Genomic DNA, 19466 nt, shown 5'->3' on the forward strand with positions numbered 1-19466 from the left:
GGAGTGATCCGTGGTCTAGTGGATAGAGTGCTTGCTTAGCAGCATAGAGATCCCGGGTTCAAACCCTCTCATTACCAAAAGTATTTAAACCAGATCAATCCCATGTTATCGGATGGGAACGTTAAATTGTCGGTCCCGGCTGAAGTATGACAGTCGTAAGGCCCATTGACGGCTAAAATTATAAATTCAGGCGGTGGAACCTTCCCGCAAGGGACTCCCCACCAAGAAAAGCCCAAAAGCCATACGAATTTATCTTTACTAGGGTTATGATTTTTTAGGGTTCTTTTCTAGAATTTAGTCTATTTCCACTCAAAAACAACGAAAACGTTTCCTTCTCTGATTCAAGACCACCTGAACTGCCTAGTTCGAAACAAAAATTACTCACGCTTTAAAGCATTTTAGTGGGGGTACTTGAATGTTCAACTAGTGGTGTTTATATATAGAAAAATATAACAAGGGTACTAGTATTTTATATAACTTTACTCTTTGTTTTTCACTAGAAGCCTCTTGAAATCTTTCCTTCTCTTATTTGAGAACACTTGTATTCTCTAGTTTGAAACAAAAACTACTTAATCTTTGTATTCTCTAGTTAGGTTTGTTAATTACTACTAGTATTGTAGTTCAAAACAGAAACTACATACTCTTTGTTCTTCACTAGCAGCCTCTTGATGAAATCTTTTCCTTCGGCTGACACATTAGCGAAGGCCTCTTCGTCGAAGTCCCAATCACAGGCTTTAACGTTCTTGAGTGTCTCAACATCGTTGTCCCCAGCGAATGGAGACAGACCGCTGAGCAGAACGTAGGCCAGCACACCAACAGCCCACATGTCCGTGTAGAAGCCGACTGGCTCTCGCTCGACTATTTCTGGCGCTGCAAACTCAGCTGTTCCCGTCGATATCTTCACCACTTCATTTGGATCCAGCTTGGTTGCCAAGCCGAAGTCAATCAGTTTCACGTTGGTGCTGTGTTTGGTCTGGCACATGATGTTTTCGGGTTTGATATCTGTGAAAAATGAATAAATCAATGAGTAAGCTTATAATCCTGAAAGAAAATTATATTTATTTTGAATAAAATATGCAGAACAATTGACGAGTTGATTGAAACTGGACTAATCTAAACTCTATTCAGACTCACAGGGAAAACCAGACCCTGAAGTCTAGATAAAAAGGTTTAATACAATGAATTTAATTCTTAGAAATAATTTTAATATTTTTTAACCACATTTCTTGTTTTGTTTTACTACCAGGATTTAAGTAGCGTGAAAAGGATTTAAAGGATTTTAGTAGGTTTTAGGATTTAAAGAGCGTGAAACAGTGGATTAAGAGAGAATATTTCTTTACATTAAATATTAAATTTCATTTCCTTTAATTTTACTTTATAGTATTTTCTCTGCACAATATTTGTTTATTTTTCTACTGTTGATGATTCTACTGTTCTAAAGTTTCTACTGTAATTATTAGTTAAATTTGAACCTAAATTTTCTGCATTATTTCGAAATTTTATGTTTTCTTTTACTGTTTTGCAGCTCTCAACGGGCAAAGAGTTTTTTTTTAGCTGGTGATGCCTAGATGTTATGCCTAGAAGTATATGTATGCATAATTGTTTATTTATTTATATTTTTTAATAATATGTCATATTATAAAGAGTTTGTAGTATGACTTGAATATTCTCAATTGGTAATAAATGAATTAAATGAAGTAGCCGTTCCCTAGAGCAACAACAGTGAATATAATCAGAAATATTTTATGTAATATTACCATTGAGAGATCAAGTTTCATTTGCTTGTCACATAAAATTTTGTTTGGACTTTTAATCTGAGTTACTTCTTCTATGATTCAGTAGTGATAATTTCTACTTCCCATTCATGAGATTCTGATGAGAAACTATTCGTCATTCATGTTCAGAGTTTTAGGCCTAATATTTATAGAGAATCAACAATATCCATTGGTTTATATTAGTAATATGGTTTGTATAAATAACATACCTAAATGAATGATGTTCTTCTCATGCATATGTCGGATAGCCTCACAAATCTGTCGCATGTAGTTAATCACCTCTGCTTCAGACATTGTGTATCCTTCAGCAGTTATTCTTTCGAACAATTCACCTCCAGACAAGCTGAAAATGAAATTTTGTTTCAGCAAAACTTACACAAATTTAGAAAATACAAATATGTTAAAAAAATGAATAACATTTAACTCATTTCTCATTGATATTATACTGACACCGCGCGAGTAATAAAGGGTTAAAATTACATACATAGCCAGTAACACCAAAGTGAAATTAATAATATTATTATCTATGAAATGTCAAAATGCAATTGAAATTCAACTCATCACAAAATCCAATGTCTCAATGCATCAATATTCAAGAAAGCTACCAGCATTTAAATACCCAGAATTTTTTACTCAAGCCTATAACAGACGAATTCTATATAATGAAAATTCCAATACGCCCAATCTAAGTCAATTATGTCTACTTCCTTTGATGATTTTATAATATCAAGACGTTTGTGATACATCAGGTATTAGATGATTTTCATAACGAATGTTCCAATTTTCCCTCTCAAATTCAACCTTTAATGACTTAATGAATGGAATGTCAAGAGTTCGCAATTTTTTTGAAGTGAAAATTATTATTATACTCACAACTCAAATACCAGGACCATCTCATCATCATCCTCGAACGCATCATGCAGATTGATGAGCTTAGGATGATGCAGTTGGTTCATGATATCAATTTCCTTCCTGATTAGTTCTTTCTCCATGGCATGCGAAACAGGAATGAATTTGGCAGCGAAGATGTTGCCAGACTTCCTCTCGCGACAACGGTGCACCACTCCGAAAGCTCCTGTTCCGATCTCTTCCAGGATGTCGTAGTAGTCGTAGATGGAATCTGTCTTTATATCAACTGGCTGTGGCACGTATTTCGAATAAATGTCGAAAACTGCAATCATAATTACGACAAAATTATAACTCCTAATGAATAAAAGATCACTGTTCAGAAAGGAAATATATCGAATGTAAGACAAACATAAAATATCACTGTTTAGGAAGGAAATATGTCGAATGTGACAAACAGCAAGAAAATTTACAATGTGAATTTAAATGATTCTTGAATAACAGTTTTTCCCTTGAAATTAATTTCAAACACGTGACTCTCTAGATGTGAAGTATGAGCTGGATGATAATGATGATGGTGCTAGAGATGAAGAGTGAGTTAGGGCCTACATTGCAACACTTATCACTAATGAAATTTAACATAAGTATTCTAATAAGTCTAGTATGGGCTGGTTGATGATGATGATGATGGTGCTAGAGATGGAGAGTGAGTTACAGTGCATCACTTATATCACTAATTAAATAACACAATATACTAAGACTATGCTAATAAGATTACCAAACAAAACAGTAAGACAAATTATTTTACAACACTAAATTAACCTACTTATAACAAAAATTTATAATTCTAATTTCAATGTGATGAAATTGGAAATAAAAGACATATATATGTTATAGAAATCAATGAAATTATTCTAAAAAGAATATAATTAATAAGTAAGTAGGTATTGTGTGAATGAATGTAATGCAATTAAGGAGTAACATAATGAACTCTTTATCAGTATCTAAATTATAGATGATTCCGGTTTTATTGATTATAAGTACTATTTGTTCAAATGCTAATTATTGAATAAGTTATTAAACAAAAATCCCAATTAAATGCTGTAAATTACCCCGAAGACCTCTTCTACTGTAAATATTGACAACAGCTAGATGAAAATTCGATGAGCGCCACCATGCAAAAATAATTTTCAGCCCGAGAATCGAACCCGGCACCTCTTAATTGCCGGTCAGGAATTTCCATGTAGCTGTTTACCCAGTTGTCAATATTTGCAGTAGCAGAAGTCTTTGGCGTGATTTACAGCATTTAATTAGAATTTTCGTTTGGTGATAGTTGAAGTATTAAATAAAATAATAAATAATTTATGTGAGAAACAGTAGATATTGCATCGAATCAATGTTGATAGAATAAGAGTAATTAATCATATATCGAATAAATACTAGTCTATATTTAATGCTATTTATGGAATAAAAAATTGTTTTACACTTACCAAATTTATCATAATCGTCGACTTTGTCATCAGCCTTTCCACGGATCTTCTTGCCACGGGCATCGAGTTCGTACTTCTTCTTCTTGACAACCTTCTTGCCAGAGTCCTTAGTAGTGATGAGGTCGGTGACGTCACTTGGTGCACTGCGGCCATAGACGTTCTCAGCATACACCCTGAACTCGTACTGATGGCCTGGACTTAGCCCGGTGACTGCCATTGTTGTGAAGCGAGTATTTCCAACTCGGATCCAGCTGGTCATTGGATGCTCTCTCTTTTCAACCAGGTAATGAGTGATATTGCTGCCACCATCCCACGATGGAGCAGTCCACGAAAGAGCCAGCGAGTCTTGACCAATGCTGTCAACAACTGGGTAGCGAGGAGGATCTGGATGATCGCTGATCTGAATCTTGATCACAGCTTGATCAACTCCTTGATCGTTCTCAGCCACCACTTTGTATGAGCCGTCATCAATCTTACTAGCATCGCTGATTGTCAAGATAGCGTGCCTCTCCTTCACTTCAACATGGTAATGACCACCAGATTCAATGTGTTCTGAATCCCTGTACCAGTTGATTTTCGGTTTGGGGTAACCAGTGAATGGTATTTTGATAACAACGTTCTCACCCTTGTCGAAGAATGCTGTGTCCTTGAACCTTGGTGGAACATTGAGCTTGGGAGCAGTCATTATTATGAGTTCGGCGCGTGTTGATTTCACACCACCCTTATTGCTTGCTCGACAAACATATTCATCGGCATCAGCAATGTAAACGTTATTGATGACAAGAGTGTACACGTCACCCTCTGCGAACATGTTATGACGAGCTCCTGGTGTAATTTCTCTGGCTCCCTTGTACCATGTGATGGTTGGCCTGGGCACACCAGAGATTTCACATTGGAATTGTGTTGTGTGATTCTGGATTGCATTAGCGTTTCTCAGGGGTCTCACTATTTCTGGTGGTGTTGGCGAATGAGGATCGACAATCTTGACTGATCCAGACGCTGAAGACGGCAGACTGATGCCTGCTTCATTCTGAGCAAACACTCTGAATTCGTATTGTCGTCCTTCAATCAGATTTGAAATGTTGATCTGTGTTGGAGGACATATTCCTTGATTGACTCTCTGCCAAGCATCTGATCCAACTTCCTTCTTGTCTATCCAGTAGCCCTGGATTCTAGCTCCTCCGTCATCCTCAGGCCTGTCCCAGCTGAGGTTGACAAAGTCTCCTCCAACTTCTGTGATCTTAGGTATACCTGGTGGTGAGGGCTTGTCAAATGGAGCCTTGGCTCTCACTGGATTGAGGCCTTCCAATGGCAGACTCATTCCATTGTCATTAACAGCCATCACTCTAAATAGATATTCGTTTCCTTCAGTAAGACCTTGTACGATGAAGGATGTTTCTTTGCATGTTGTTGAAATGCATATCCAGTAGTTGCTGTTGATGTCGCGCCTTTCAACAACGTAATGAGTGATACGAAGGCCACCATCGTACTTGGGTGCATGCCAGTTCAAAACACAAGTGTGCTTTGTGATCTCTGAAACAGCGAGTGGGCCGATCGGAGGGCCTGGAATACCAGTAATGAATATCTGATACGTTCCTTGAACACTGCCACTTGCATTTTTACATGTCAAAGTGTATGAGCCAGCATCATCTTTCTTGATTTCTTTGATGAAAATGATAATATAATCGTCAAATATGCTGTACTTGATGTGTTCTGACTCTTCTACATCTCTTCCTTCCTTTGATAGTTTGACATCCATTGGCAAATCACCACTATACAGTATTTTGATCTTAGTGTTGTCGCCTTCAGGCAGATACAGTACATCAGGTATCCTATCAATGTGAGGAGGATTGCCGATTTTGATTCGGCAAGTAGTTCTAGCATATCCAACCGAGTTGGATGCTTCACATGTGTATTCACCATCATCTGAGTCGATGACGTCGGTTATGTGCAGCCTGAAAACAGTTCCAGCTGTCTCCGAAGTGAATCTCAATCCCATCAAGATTTCTCTTCCATTCTTCAACCAGCGTCCGGTGGGTTCTGGTTTTCCAGTTGCTTCGCACTGGAGGGTGATTGTCTTGCCAAGAGGAATGGCTTGGTTGATTGGTAGAGGCTGAACGAAGTCGGGCTTCTCTCCTCCTTCTGTCTCACAGATCTTGATCGGTGTGGTACATGAGCTTGGCTCACTCTTACCAGCTGAGTTCACAGCGAATACTCTGAATTCGTAGTCTGCATTCTCAATCAAGTTCATAGCGGTGAATTCACAGTCAGTGATGTTGTAGTCGTTGCTCTTGTGCCAGAGAGCACTGCCCATTTCTCTCTTCTCGACGATGTAGCCAGTGATCTTGCTGCCACCATCGGAGACTGGAGCCTGCCATTTGAGATCAGCGTAGGTCTTACCGACCTTGGTGACGGTGGGCGTTCCGGGAGCAGAAGGCACCTTCGCTTTTCCGCGCATTTTGAATGGTGAAGAAGGTGATGATGGTTTACTGAAACCAGCTGCATTCTTTGCGCGTATTCTGAATTCGTAAGTATGACCAGCAAGTAGACTGTGGGCGATGTAGTGTGTCTCCTTAATTAGGTAGTCATTGGCTACACGCCACTGAGGATCTTCAGCAACATCCCTGGAACAATGAATAAGAAAAAATTCTCATAATTAAGAGATAATTTCGATCTATACTTGATATAAAACGATAGTAGAACAAATAATTGCATGCTACATCTGGACCTGAATTATGTAAAACATACATTAGATAAAATTTATTTATGATCAATGATTATTTGAGTTGAAAACATTCACTGGATCTATTTGTGATTCTACAGCTCAGTAAGAGTGGAGGTTTGTTATTCAATAGCTTGCACTGCATATGGATAATGGATACAAGCTATTGCGAGCCTTCATATGGATGGTATGGAATTAGAAAGTATAAATTATGGTTCTGAAAGAATTATTTTTTAGAAATTGATATAATCTCTACATAATATGAAACTTGGATGAAATCAATAACAGCCATGGACCAAAACAAAAGTTACCCAAATAGAATTCCTTGCATGGAATAATATGGCCCGGTTGCACAAAAGCCGGTTAAATTTTAATCCTGATTAATTCCACGTGAACCAATCAGATAAGACCATTTTAAAAAGACGGCTTATCTGATTGGTTCTCGTTGAATTAATCAGGATTAGAATTCAACCCGCTTTTTTTGCAACCGGCACTATGTCTTTTAATAAAATAAAGTTTATCACACTTGCATCCTACATGAATCAGAACAGTTACTTGATATGATAATGAAATGATAATAAGATCTTATAAAAGTATTCTACTTTCATTAATATTTGATAAAAAACAGTGGGTAGTCACTATAGCTAGGAAATTAATGATCCAGAGTGTACTAGGGTATCATCACATTGTAAAGAAGCATAGAGAAAAAAGCATGATATTTTATCTCTATCTATCTTTTCTCTATGACAGGGCTCTCCAACCTACGGCCCGCGGGCCACATCCGGCCCGCGGATGGATTTTGTCCGGCCCGCCGAGAGTTATTGCAACAGTTCTTTTAAAATATATATCTATACACATTTTTGACAACAACTGTGAGTTCAGTGCTCTTCTCTTACTAGCCACTCCATTTCTTAATGAGTGTAAAATTAGCTGTAAACAAGCAGCGATCAATCATTGCGAGATATTAGCAAATTGTCTGCACGGACTGTACATGTTCCTGTGTACGTGCGCGCGAACTGTCTGTGTCTAAATGGGCGGACATTTCAAGTGGAAAACAAATGCAATCTTCTCACTAAAAATAAGTATTCTCTTTTAGCTTGGTAACTTTTTGTGAATTCGTGTATTGTCAAGTTGCCTTATTACTATTTAAAAAACTTATTATTTTGTTCAACTTGCTAAATTCATGCATTGTCAAGTTCTCTCATGACCTTTTTACACTCAATAAATTGGACTTTGTATTAAAATGAAATGAATTGGTACGTTTCTTCCTGTGTTTTTATTAAACCTACTTAAAACTCCTCATATTATTTTAATTGGAATATAATAATTTTACACCCCCCAAATCCCCCGTGTCGTGTGTGTCCCCACAAGTGAAATTCCACGTACATCCTTGTTATTGGCCCTCTAAGCCTCCCAAGAGTTAACAATGTGGCCCTAGGATGAAAAAGGTTGGAGACCCCTGCTCTATGATACAAGCTGGCGCGCGCAAATGATCGAACGAGCTTGCATATGTAAACATATGTATTGATCAAACTAAAAATTGAAACTAGCTGAGCTGTGATCATGCAAAAAATCGCGTCTCTACTGGTTTCAATAGATTCAAGTAATCAATCAAATTCATTTGTTTTTAAAGAGAGTCTGTCCACAAGCTTGCAAAATGATCGATACATTTTTTAATCCATATTAAAGTTTCAAATCGATTGCAGATTGAACCCTAGAGAGTGAATATTTATAAATATCTTAGTTTTCACCTGTATTCAACTTTGTAGCCTTGAATCTTGGATCCACCATCATGCACAGGCCTTTCCCAGGCGAGTGTGCAATTGCTGGTGTCCCAGTCGGTGATCTGAGGATGTCCAGGAGGATCGGGAACTGTGAATGGGAATTTGGCCACAATGGGAGTGACCATCTCGATTGGCTCCGAAATGCCGTACTGATTTTCTGCTTTCACCCTGAAGTTGTACTTCCTTCCAGGTTCCAGACCAATCACATCGTAATGACAGCTTCTGACAAAACTGCTCATCTTCGTCCATACCTGTGAAAAAAACAGGAGTATCCTCATCAACTGGAACTGGTGATAATATACTATGTTCTGAACCAGAATCTTTGATGCCCTATGTTTGAGGTTATAATTGTAGATCACCAACCAACAAAAGATTTTTTAAGAATCGTTCAACATAAATTAATTTGTATTTACATTACCTAGTCACCCTATATATTCTTCCAACTGATACAAACTAAACAACTAAACACAGCTCATAAGTCTTCTACTTAAACGCATCCAAAGTCTATCACAGTTTTAATAAAATTTTGTGTAATAATGTGCTTCTAAGAAACAATATTTCCCAAATGTTCATACTAAATCTTGAGCGACTGAATTTCATGACGGTAGACTATCCGTTTTAAGTTAACTTAAACGAATAAATAGCATGGCATAAAGTCTGGAGAAACACATTTTAAATGTATTAAAACTATAATGTATTATGATGCTGTTGATCAAGATCTTTCAAGTACACAAAGTTTACTGAACTCCTTCACTTAATGCATTACTCCAGGACACTAATTAAATCTAATGGACTATTAAATCTGTATTAAATCAACAGGTTTTATATTCAATTGAAGTTTATAAGTGTCCTTCAAGCCGGTACTTTCAATTACTTCGATAAGTTTAGTTTTATTAGCAAATAAATTACTTACACCAGACGGGACGTCAACTTTCTCGACAACGTAATTGGTGATGGGAGAGCCGCCATCATCAAGCGGTGGTTTCCAAGACAACGAGCAAGACTCTGGAGTAATGTCGGACACATCCAATGGTCCCTGAGGTGGAAGAGGCTTATCTGCAATTCATTAAATAATTCATATTCATAAATATTTTTATCAAAATTAGGGAGAGAAACAGTTTTGGGTTCATCATGTCGATTCTTTTCCAATCATTCATTTGATATTGTGATTGTGAATTTATTAAATAAATACATATAATGAAGAATAAAAAATATAGATAAATGTACACTGGAGGATTATTAAACTGAGAACTTAATAGTTATGTATAGAAATACATGAACTATTAGGGGATAGGCAGTTTAAATTGAGCAAATAATCAGGTGCTCTTAAAGGAATTCCTGAACTGGATGTGTATCACATATTTAAGTTACTACAATATTTATATAGTTAGTGAAAATCAATGAATATAGTTATGAATAATAGATAAACGTTACTAAAAGAGACAAATCAACATGAAATACTGAAGCATGATTAATTTATTTTACAAACTTGAAGTACAACACGCGACTGCTTGTGTTTTATCAACAGGATAATAATTGAAAGAATAAGACGTTGATGTTGTCAATACCACTATGTTTGCATTATTCAATATATTTGACTATATTTTTATATCCGACTTATTTGACTTATTGACTATATCTGTACTATATTGAAATATAGTGGTATTGACAACATCGATGTCTTATTCTTTCAATTATGGAGAAATACCAAAACATCTCACACCATACAATCAAATTATAGGATGATTATTAATGAAATGAGATTGTGGCACTATTATGTGCTGTGAGTGCTAAACATTGAGCAATAAAGACTTGAATAATGCAATCTAATCTAATTAAGTTATAAATTATCATTAAAAGTAACACATTTGAGGAAATATATCTTCCTTCGAAATAAAACTGACTGTTGTAAAAAGTACAACGCGTGACCACTAGTGTTATTCTGCTTGACGCGACTGCCGGAAAGTTGAGTATTTATTCATAAAATCATTGATATAATTGGCTGGCAATCAATGACTTCATCAACTTGAAACACGTCATAATTTCAACAAGCACAGGAATAACACTTACAAACTTGTGAAACTTAATAAAACATAATGAAACTTGAGTCAGCCAAATAGAAGATAGAAAGTTGAAACTTGAATAAAGAATCAAAGTTTCAGGATGTTTACCAGCAGTAATGTTAGGATAGCGAACCCGTAACACCAAGTTGCGTACAGACTCGTGCGTCACGAACTCACGTCTTGCGCTTTTCATCAGCTGTTGCTATGTTTATTAGTATTTGAACAGATACAGTTAATACAGATATAATAAGAATGGAATCGCACATTAAAAGCGAACAGACTTATTCGCCACAAACTCATGCCGTTCGCTTTTCATCAGCTGATGCTATGTTTATTAGTATTTGTACAGATACAGTCAATACAGATATAATAAGCATGGAATCGCTGATTAAAAGCGAAAGGCGTGTGTTTGAGGCACATACGTTCGCAGCTCATCAATAACTATTGCATAGGATCAGCTGATTAAAAGATAAAAGCTGTGTTCGAGGCGCATAAGTTTGCAGCTCCTCAATTTTTTTATTTATTATTATTTTTTCAATTGCGGATGATGCCCACATGAGCTTTTTTGCTTGTGCGTGGGTAATGGGAAGTGCGAGAGTGATTTATGAGATGATCAAACGTCCATGTCTATTCGATTGGATTCGGCGCGATTCGAACCCGCGACCAGGTAGCACTAGCAAACTGAAGGGTGCCAGCAATAATTATTATTGCATAGAATCAGCTGATTGGAAGCGGAAAGAGTGTGTTTGTGACGCTTAAGAAATGCAGATCTACATTAATCAGTGTTGTAGAATGAAAAACAAACTGACCAACAACGATGACTTTGCAAGATGCACTGTCAGAGCCGACTGTGTTGAACAGCTGAATGGTGTAAGCTCCAGAATCGGTTGCTCTCTTGGCGCACTTGTTCCTGAACACAGTCTGAGTTTCGGACGTTTCGAACTTGATGCGCTGATCGGGAATCACCTCTTCACTGTTGATGGACCAGATGGGTTTGGGTGTTGGGTGGCCAGTGAAAGGAACGGTGATGGTGAATTCTTCGCCAGCGATCACGGTCATGTCTCTGATGCTCAGGTCACTTGTGATCTTCGGAGCACCTGTCAACATGAAGTAGTTCGTGTCAAATCCGAAACTCTTATGAAGATGCAAATTTTCTAAAAACGAATATATTCAGGGCTACTCAATTTTTGAGTTGTAAAATAATACCATAATGAAATGAAATAATGATTTTATCTATCAGAAAAATTCATAATACTATACACAAATAATAAAAATTCCTTTTGATAACAGTACATTACCAATTAAAAAATAATTCACTTGATTTTGCAATACCAACTAAATGTATAAATAAAATGGCATCCAATCATAACAAAATGATAATATTCAACGTTTTAATATAAAATAACAATTTTATTTATTTAACACGTTTTTAAAGGGGTACTACGGTATTATTTTACAACGAGAAGATGCAAATTAATATATGATTGAGAATTGTCAGTTATGTTAAACTCTTCAGTTTTTTCAAATCACATTTCAGTTTCTATTAGTGTTTGCCTTGGTAAACGCTAATGTGATAAAGAAATTGTGGTTTTGCATAGATTGCTTCAAGCTAATCCAATATAATAATGAATTCATAAAATTTGTTTTATCATTATTATAGCACCTAGTTGAAGACTAAGCTATTCTATTGCATTGATAAGATATTAAAAGTAGTAAGATATAAAGTATTATTAAAGTTGATGCAGGTTTGACTCATTAGTTTTAGCCTTATATGTTGGTTAAGGACTTCACTAATGATTATTCACCACGCATTCATTTTATTTGTATTATCATCTAGTTGAAGACTAAGCTATTCTATTGCATTGATAAGATATTTATAGTATTGATAAGAATATTGTTGATACAGGTTTGACCCATTGGTTTAGCCTTCTAAGTTGGTTAAGGACTTGACTAATTCATCACACATTCATTTTATTTGTATTATCATCTAGTTGAAGACTAAGCTATTATATTGCATTGATAAGATATTTATAGTATTGATAAGAATATTGTTGATACTGGTTTGACCCATTGGTTTAGCCTTCTAAGTTGGTTAAGGACTTGACTAATGATTATTCATCACACATTCATTTTATTTGTTTTAGCATTATTATAACACCTAGTTGAAGACTAATAAGCTATTCTATTTCATTGATAATATATTAATATTATTGATAAGAATATAGTTGATGCCGGTTTGACTCATTGGTTTAGCCTTCTAGGGCCCGGTTGCACAACAGTCGGTTAAAGTTTAAACGTTGTTAATTTGACGGGAACCAATCAGAGAAGGTATTTTCTGAGAAGACGGCTTCTCTGATTGGTTCTCATGGAATTAATCATGATTAAAACTTGACCGGCTTTTGTGCAACCAGGCTAAATACTAAATTGATGGTTATTTTCCACACATTAAAATGATAGAATACATTTTAAATTGTATTGATTATTATGAGGAAAACTCACATGGTGGTGAGCGACACCAAATGATGTCAGACGAAGAACTCCAAGGTCCTTGTCCAGCGGCATTGCAAGCTGCCACTCTAAACTCGTATTCGTGATTGTCCAGAAGGTTTGGAATCTTGCAGTTGAGATCAGGAATGTGCGCTTGTGTGGCTTTTGTCCACTTGTCTTCACTAATGAGTCGCTTCTCGATGACATAGAAGGTGATGGGGGATCCACCATCGTTCCTTGGCTTCGTCCAAGCGATTGTGATCGAGTCTTCGGTCGAGTCGATTCCTCGGGGAGCTCCGGGAGCGCTAGGCGGATCTATTTTAAAAAATATCATCATATTAGTGTTTGATCCAGAAATTATATAGAATACTAGCAGGTTTCACTTATGCCAGTAGGGTCTTTTCATATAAATGTGATGTAGTACTACATACTTACTAAAAATGATGTATTATGAATAATATGTAAGCACTGATTGTAAATTGTAAAGGAAAATGAATCTTATCTTCTAGGAAACCAGTGCTTTGCATCGGGGTGAATTGTAATGGAAAATAAATCTAATCTTCTATGTAACCCGTGCTTTGTTCGGAGAAAATTGTTTTGGAAAATAAATCTTATCTTATCTACGGGTTACCTACGTGCTTTGCATCGGGGAGAATTTTGTGTTGTAAAATGCAATCTCTTTATGTCTAGGAAACATGGAAAATAGAATAATAATTATTATTAATAATTATAATTAACACAAAATTTTCCCCGATGCAAAGCATCATATTAATGAATATGATATTATTCATTATTTTGTCAAAATTACGAGGAAAATCTTCATCAGAGTTTAAAATTTCCAGCAAAAAGAATTAGTTTGATTGGTCTCGAACCAGCAACCTTTCATTAATGAGTCGCGCGTAGTACCAATTACGCTACCGAGTCACCTGGGGAAAGCTCTGATTGGCCGGGCTTTTATTGTTGCGTAAACTTCCAAACTTTGCGAATCACGGTTTGGATCAATTGGTTTTAATTATCAAATTGAAAATTAATTGATTAATAGCAATGAGAATAAACCTAGTACAACAATAGGATACCATAGTATATTTCCTTGAGTAATTTAATATTCTATATCCAAACTAATTGAAAAGTATAAGAACTGTGAAAGGTCTATAACCAACCTCGGTAAATAAAGAATCTTAATGCAAAATTTCAAGTTGATAACATCCTCGATAAATTAAGAATCTTATGCAAAGTTTCAAGTTAATAAGTTCAGTAATTCAAACGTGATGATGCGTCAATCGTGTATTTCTTATCCCGTACATGCATAAGCCTATTCTTCTCTTTAGAATATTATAGATAACCAATTAGTTAATAAATAAATGAGTTTCAATTTCACCCAAAATGATTATCAATGGGAGAGTTTATTTAGTAATAAAGGCATCCATTTATGAATACGAGCCACGCTTAAAATGCAAGAAGAGGAAGTAGTCGCTAGGAGCGGGATCACTGTCATCTGATTTGTTTTCTGTGACCAAACGGCCATTACTTTATGAATGCGCCTCGTATAGGAAGGGTTCTACACAACTTGGAATGAATCAAAATGTTTTCACTAGAATATAATAATATTAATAGATCGTGGAAGTAAATAATAATAAGAGTTAATACGAGTGGATCGTAGCTTGAAATATTATTGTGTTTTTTATATGTTTCTCTCACCAAATGGATGTCTCGCCTTGATAGGATCGACCGTAGTGGCTGGATCGGATGTTCCATACTTGTTCTCAGCACATACTTGGAACTCATAGCTATGTCCCACAACCAGGTTACGTACTCTGATGAATGGAGTTGTGCAGTAGCTGCTGACCTATGAAATGAATTGAAATGTGAATCAATAATAATTCTAAAACAATTATTTTAACATTCTATAAATATACCAATTTGTTAGTCTATGAATTGATAGAGAATTCTAGGAGTTTAATAATGAGTTCTCATTTGATCTGATAATGATTTTCTTCAAATAAAAAGACAGGCAATTTTGTCATGATTCAAAAGTTATAATTTTAAATCATAAGTTATAATATTCTAGGAGTTTCATAATGAGTTCTCATTTGATCTGATAATGATCTGATTTGAATACTTCAAATAGAAGACTGGAAATTTCGTCATTATTCGAAAGTTATAATTTTAAATTATAAGTTATAATACTCTAGGAGTTTCATAATGATTTCTCATTTGATCTGATAATGATTTTCTTCAAATAAAAAGACTGTCAATTTTGTCATGATTCAAAAGATATAATTTTAAATTGATTACAATTTGGAGGATTTGAAAGTTTTGATGTCGTAAACGCGTCTAAGACAGAGTGTTTGCTGGGTGGAACACACTGTTCAGTTCTGTGAACGTTGCTTACCCACCGCTTGTCTTATGTTGGCAATTTGTGATCCTCGTATATATTTATGAAAGTATTATCTATTACAACTGTAAATACTCCAATCTTCCTATGACTATGTGTGTATGTCATTGATGAATAAATGAATAAATTAATAAAGAAGTAATTCTATAGTACCCTTCTGTTTTCAGAACTTTTTTATATGAAGCACAACAACAGTTATTGTTGTTTGAAAAGTTCAAATAAAAGTTTGAATAACAACAGTTATCGTACTTATTGTTCAGTTATTGTTGTTCAAGTTTTGAAAACAAAAGGGAACTATGGAATTCTTTTATTAATTAACAAATCAAGTAGCCCTATTAAAATACTTTATTAGAAAATAAATAAATATTTGGGGAATATATTGATTTCGATTCGACTTACTTTAGACCAGGCTGATGATTCTGAGTCACATTTCTCAATGACGTAGTTAGTAACCTCTGATCCTCCATTATTTTTAGGTGGATTCCAGTACAAAGTGAGCGCTTCACCAGAGAATTCATCGGCGTGGAGGTTGAGAGGAGGCGATGGTCGGTCTAGCACCTTCACATAAATAGTGGCAGTGTCGAAACCAGATTGATTCTTCAGCTGCAGTCTGTATTGACCTTGGTCTGTACGTTTCGAGTTCTTAACGATGAGACTGGCTTCGTTTTCAGTGAGCTGAAAAGAAAAAAGCCAAAAATAATAATTCATCAATCATTTTCATACATAATATATACGTTATACAAGTATCATACACACAAAAATGAGAGAGAACAGAAATCAATCAATTCGAAGAATAATCAAAGGAATTTACCAAGCTACAAACGAATTATTTAGAAATTTTATTCTGAAGTTCAATCGCGTAAAAATAGTTTGCGCATATCCATCAAACACTAATATTTATCCACTCTCACTTTACAGAGATACTGCAGTTATTAAAATTGAAAAAACATTTCAAGTACACTTAGTATATTTTAGTGATTCACAACATTTTCGACTAATTACATCTATTTTACACCTATAGTTGAAAAAACCTTTCAAGTACACTTTGTATATTTTAGTAATTCACAACATTTTCGACTTATTACACCTATTTTTTAAGGGCAAAATACTAGTATTTATGTATTTAGTATTAACAGTAGGCTGCTACAAAGATAAAGATTGTCATTCATTTCAATACTTTAAAATTTTAAACTTTGCCTTCATGGGTCTTAAACGTAAGCGTTAGTTATGAGTTACTCGAAACTGTAACGTTCAGAAAAGGTTACACAAGATAGCCTAGTGAAAAATAAAGCAAGTTTAATGTTTTCAGAATAGTTAGCTCAATTTGCTAGAAAGAGAGCACATAGAACTTAATAGATTCAATGAGTAACTATTCATTCATTGGATATTCAAGATTTTATTTTCAGAGAGGGTTACACAATTCAGACAAGTGGTCAATAAAGCAAGTTTATGCCTTCAGATTTGTGTTGGCTCAATGTGCTGGAAAGGAAACACAGATACCTTGATAAATTCAATGACTAACTATGAAATATTTATTGAATATGCAATTTCATATATAATTTATCGCATTATATATGCAACATTTCTATATTGTTATTTGGTTATCTATTTTTTATATATTATGTTTTTTATTAATTTCCATTGTTAATTAATATATGACGTATATGCTCGCATTTGTTGAGTCGAGGCTCTAGAATGAATGAAATGATAATATCAAATTATTTATCCATAATTATTGGGGTAGTTAAATTTGGAATTATTTTCTTAATTTGAAAATGATTTTTGTGTGTTTTGAATTGTAAATTGATTGTGTAATAACTGAAGAATGTTCAAGTGACACATAATCTAGACACATTTGGACTGTTGTATAAATTAGAACTGGAACCGTTTAGGGCGTGAGCCTGTGGTACTTTTCTGTAAGTTGTGTAATTCTGAATGATTAAGTAAATAAATAAAAATATCACACACATGAACTGTTACTGTATTTAAATATAAGTTTATCACTGTTCCTCTTTCGTTCAGAACTGATTAAATGTGGTTTATTCTACGATAAAATATGAGACTAATTAAAAAACAGTAGATGAGATTAGATTGACTCACCTGTTTATGTATCCTTCGGTCATCTTCGTCCATAATGGCATCGTTCATGAACCATGATGCAATGGGCGCAGGGAAAGCGGTGAAAGGCACATGAATCGAGAAATCTTCCCCGGCACGAACCGTGATATCTCTGACACCTCCAAGATCCATGACTGGCTTGTTGGGCTGTTCCTCGATCAAGATGTTCTGACTTGTTCGGCTAGGCTCGGAAATACCCACATCATTCACGGCCTTCACCCTGAAGTTATACTCGTCACCCTCCTTCAAGTTGGGTACCTGATAAAATACAACATTTTTATCACCCATTCCTTATAATTTATCCAACAATATGTCTAAGACTGATTAATCATAAATTATAAACAATAATCAATTATCAATCAATCATTACTGTCCATATTGAACAGAGTTTTCGGAAAGAGCGAGGAAACAGGTGTGAGCTAAGACCTCTCTTATGATCAGACCTCTAATGGATTTTTGAAGTAAAATGGCTGAACGATCAGAACTCTAATAGATTTTTGGAGTAAAATAGCTAGTGAAACTTACGCGAGTGAACAAATTAGTGTTCCAACATTACTTGAACATTTATTGTGTTAGAGATGTTTTTTATGATGATTGATACCCACTAAATATGAAATATTCTTATATATGACAGATTGATATATGAAACATTAAAAATACAAATAAGTTTTGAAATTGAACGTTTCTAAAAGAGTATGACTATCTATGAAATTGACCTGTTTAATGATATAATTCAACATCTAGAGATGTTAACATGCCAACAATATAAAACAGTATTTCGAAATAAAACAATTTGGACAAATTACTCATATAGTATAACGGGTTATTGTATATTGTTTTCGACCATCATCAATATTGTGTAAAAAAACAAAACTAGTATCTCTTTTACTATAATACATCTCTTTGAACATTTCTTTCTACGTCACTAAGGCTTAATATAAGAGTCCTATAACACAGTCAAATATATGGTCATATATCTGGTCATCGTTTATAGTCATCAAATATATTATAGACTTATTAGGGATCTAATAGGGAGTCAAATCTTTATAAAAAAATGGAGGAATATCAATGAGTATGTAGGCCTACTTAATGTAATGAGCCTTAATTCAACTTTTTCCAAAAAATAAATTCATTTTCAATTCAAAATTAGGCCTATATTTTTGTAGATAAATAAGTTAAAAATACAGTATAATACGACTAAGAGCAACAGTGTAAGCTTACAGTGTAGAGGCAGTTTGGTACTGGTGTATCGTTCACATCTGACCAATCGGCATCTCCCTTCTTCTTTTTCTGGAGAATGTATCCCCTGATCTTAGAACCTCCATCATGACGTGGTGGTCTCCATGACAACGTGACGCTGTCTTTCGTGATTCTGTCAGCTTTGGGTGGTTCTGGGGCATCTGGTCTACCTGTAAGCACAAAACAAACGTAAGTTTGGTTCAATTAAAGCTCACAGGTATAAAAAATAAATCAAAATATGACTTAAATATAGAGAAAGCCCTGTTTAATAAATTATTGTAGAATGCCTTCAAGAACAATAGTATCTCCAAAAAGGGTGACTGGAAACCAATACGGAAAATCGGATCAATAATTATAGGAAAATATGAATTATACCAAATACTTTACGAGTTGAAACAAATTTGAGAAAAAAATTATCCTTAGTTTTGCAGGAATAAACATTTTCCACCTATAAGCTCAATATGCTCAGCTGATTTAAGATTGTATTTGGTTGCGGTTGAAGCAGTAATGATTGTGATTAATTGCGGTTAAAGCAGTGGAGAAATAC

The 19466-nt window shown here is 35.0% G+C and overlaps 1 protein-coding gene across 1 annotated transcript in view; it reads right to left on the reverse strand.

Annotated features, from left to right (window-relative positions):
* LOC111043958 (twitchin) overlaps nucleotides 1–19466 on the reverse strand; it is a 226797-nt gene that overhangs the window by 18770 nt on the left and 188561 nt on the right. The window contains 12 exon segments of the mRNA XM_039442103.1: nucleotides 642–1002; nucleotides 1985–2118; nucleotides 2649–2946; nucleotides 4112–6735; nucleotides 8585–8868; nucleotides 9531–9673; nucleotides 11490–11777; nucleotides 13180–13482; nucleotides 14866–15013; nucleotides 15962–16237; nucleotides 17663–17938; nucleotides 18902–19089. Coding sequence (XP_039298037.1) covers nucleotides 642–1002; nucleotides 1985–2118; nucleotides 2649–2946; nucleotides 4112–6735; nucleotides 8585–8868; nucleotides 9531–9673; nucleotides 11490–11777; nucleotides 13180–13482; nucleotides 14866–15013; nucleotides 15962–16237; nucleotides 17663–17938; nucleotides 18902–19089 — 5323 coding nt within the window.

Source organism: Nilaparvata lugens, chromosome X (genome assembly GCF_014356525.2).
Source record: "Nilaparvata lugens isolate BPH chromosome X, ASM1435652v1, whole genome shotgun sequence".
NCBI classification, from domain to species: domain Eukaryota; kingdom Metazoa; phylum Arthropoda; class Insecta; order Hemiptera; family Delphacidae; genus Nilaparvata; species Nilaparvata lugens.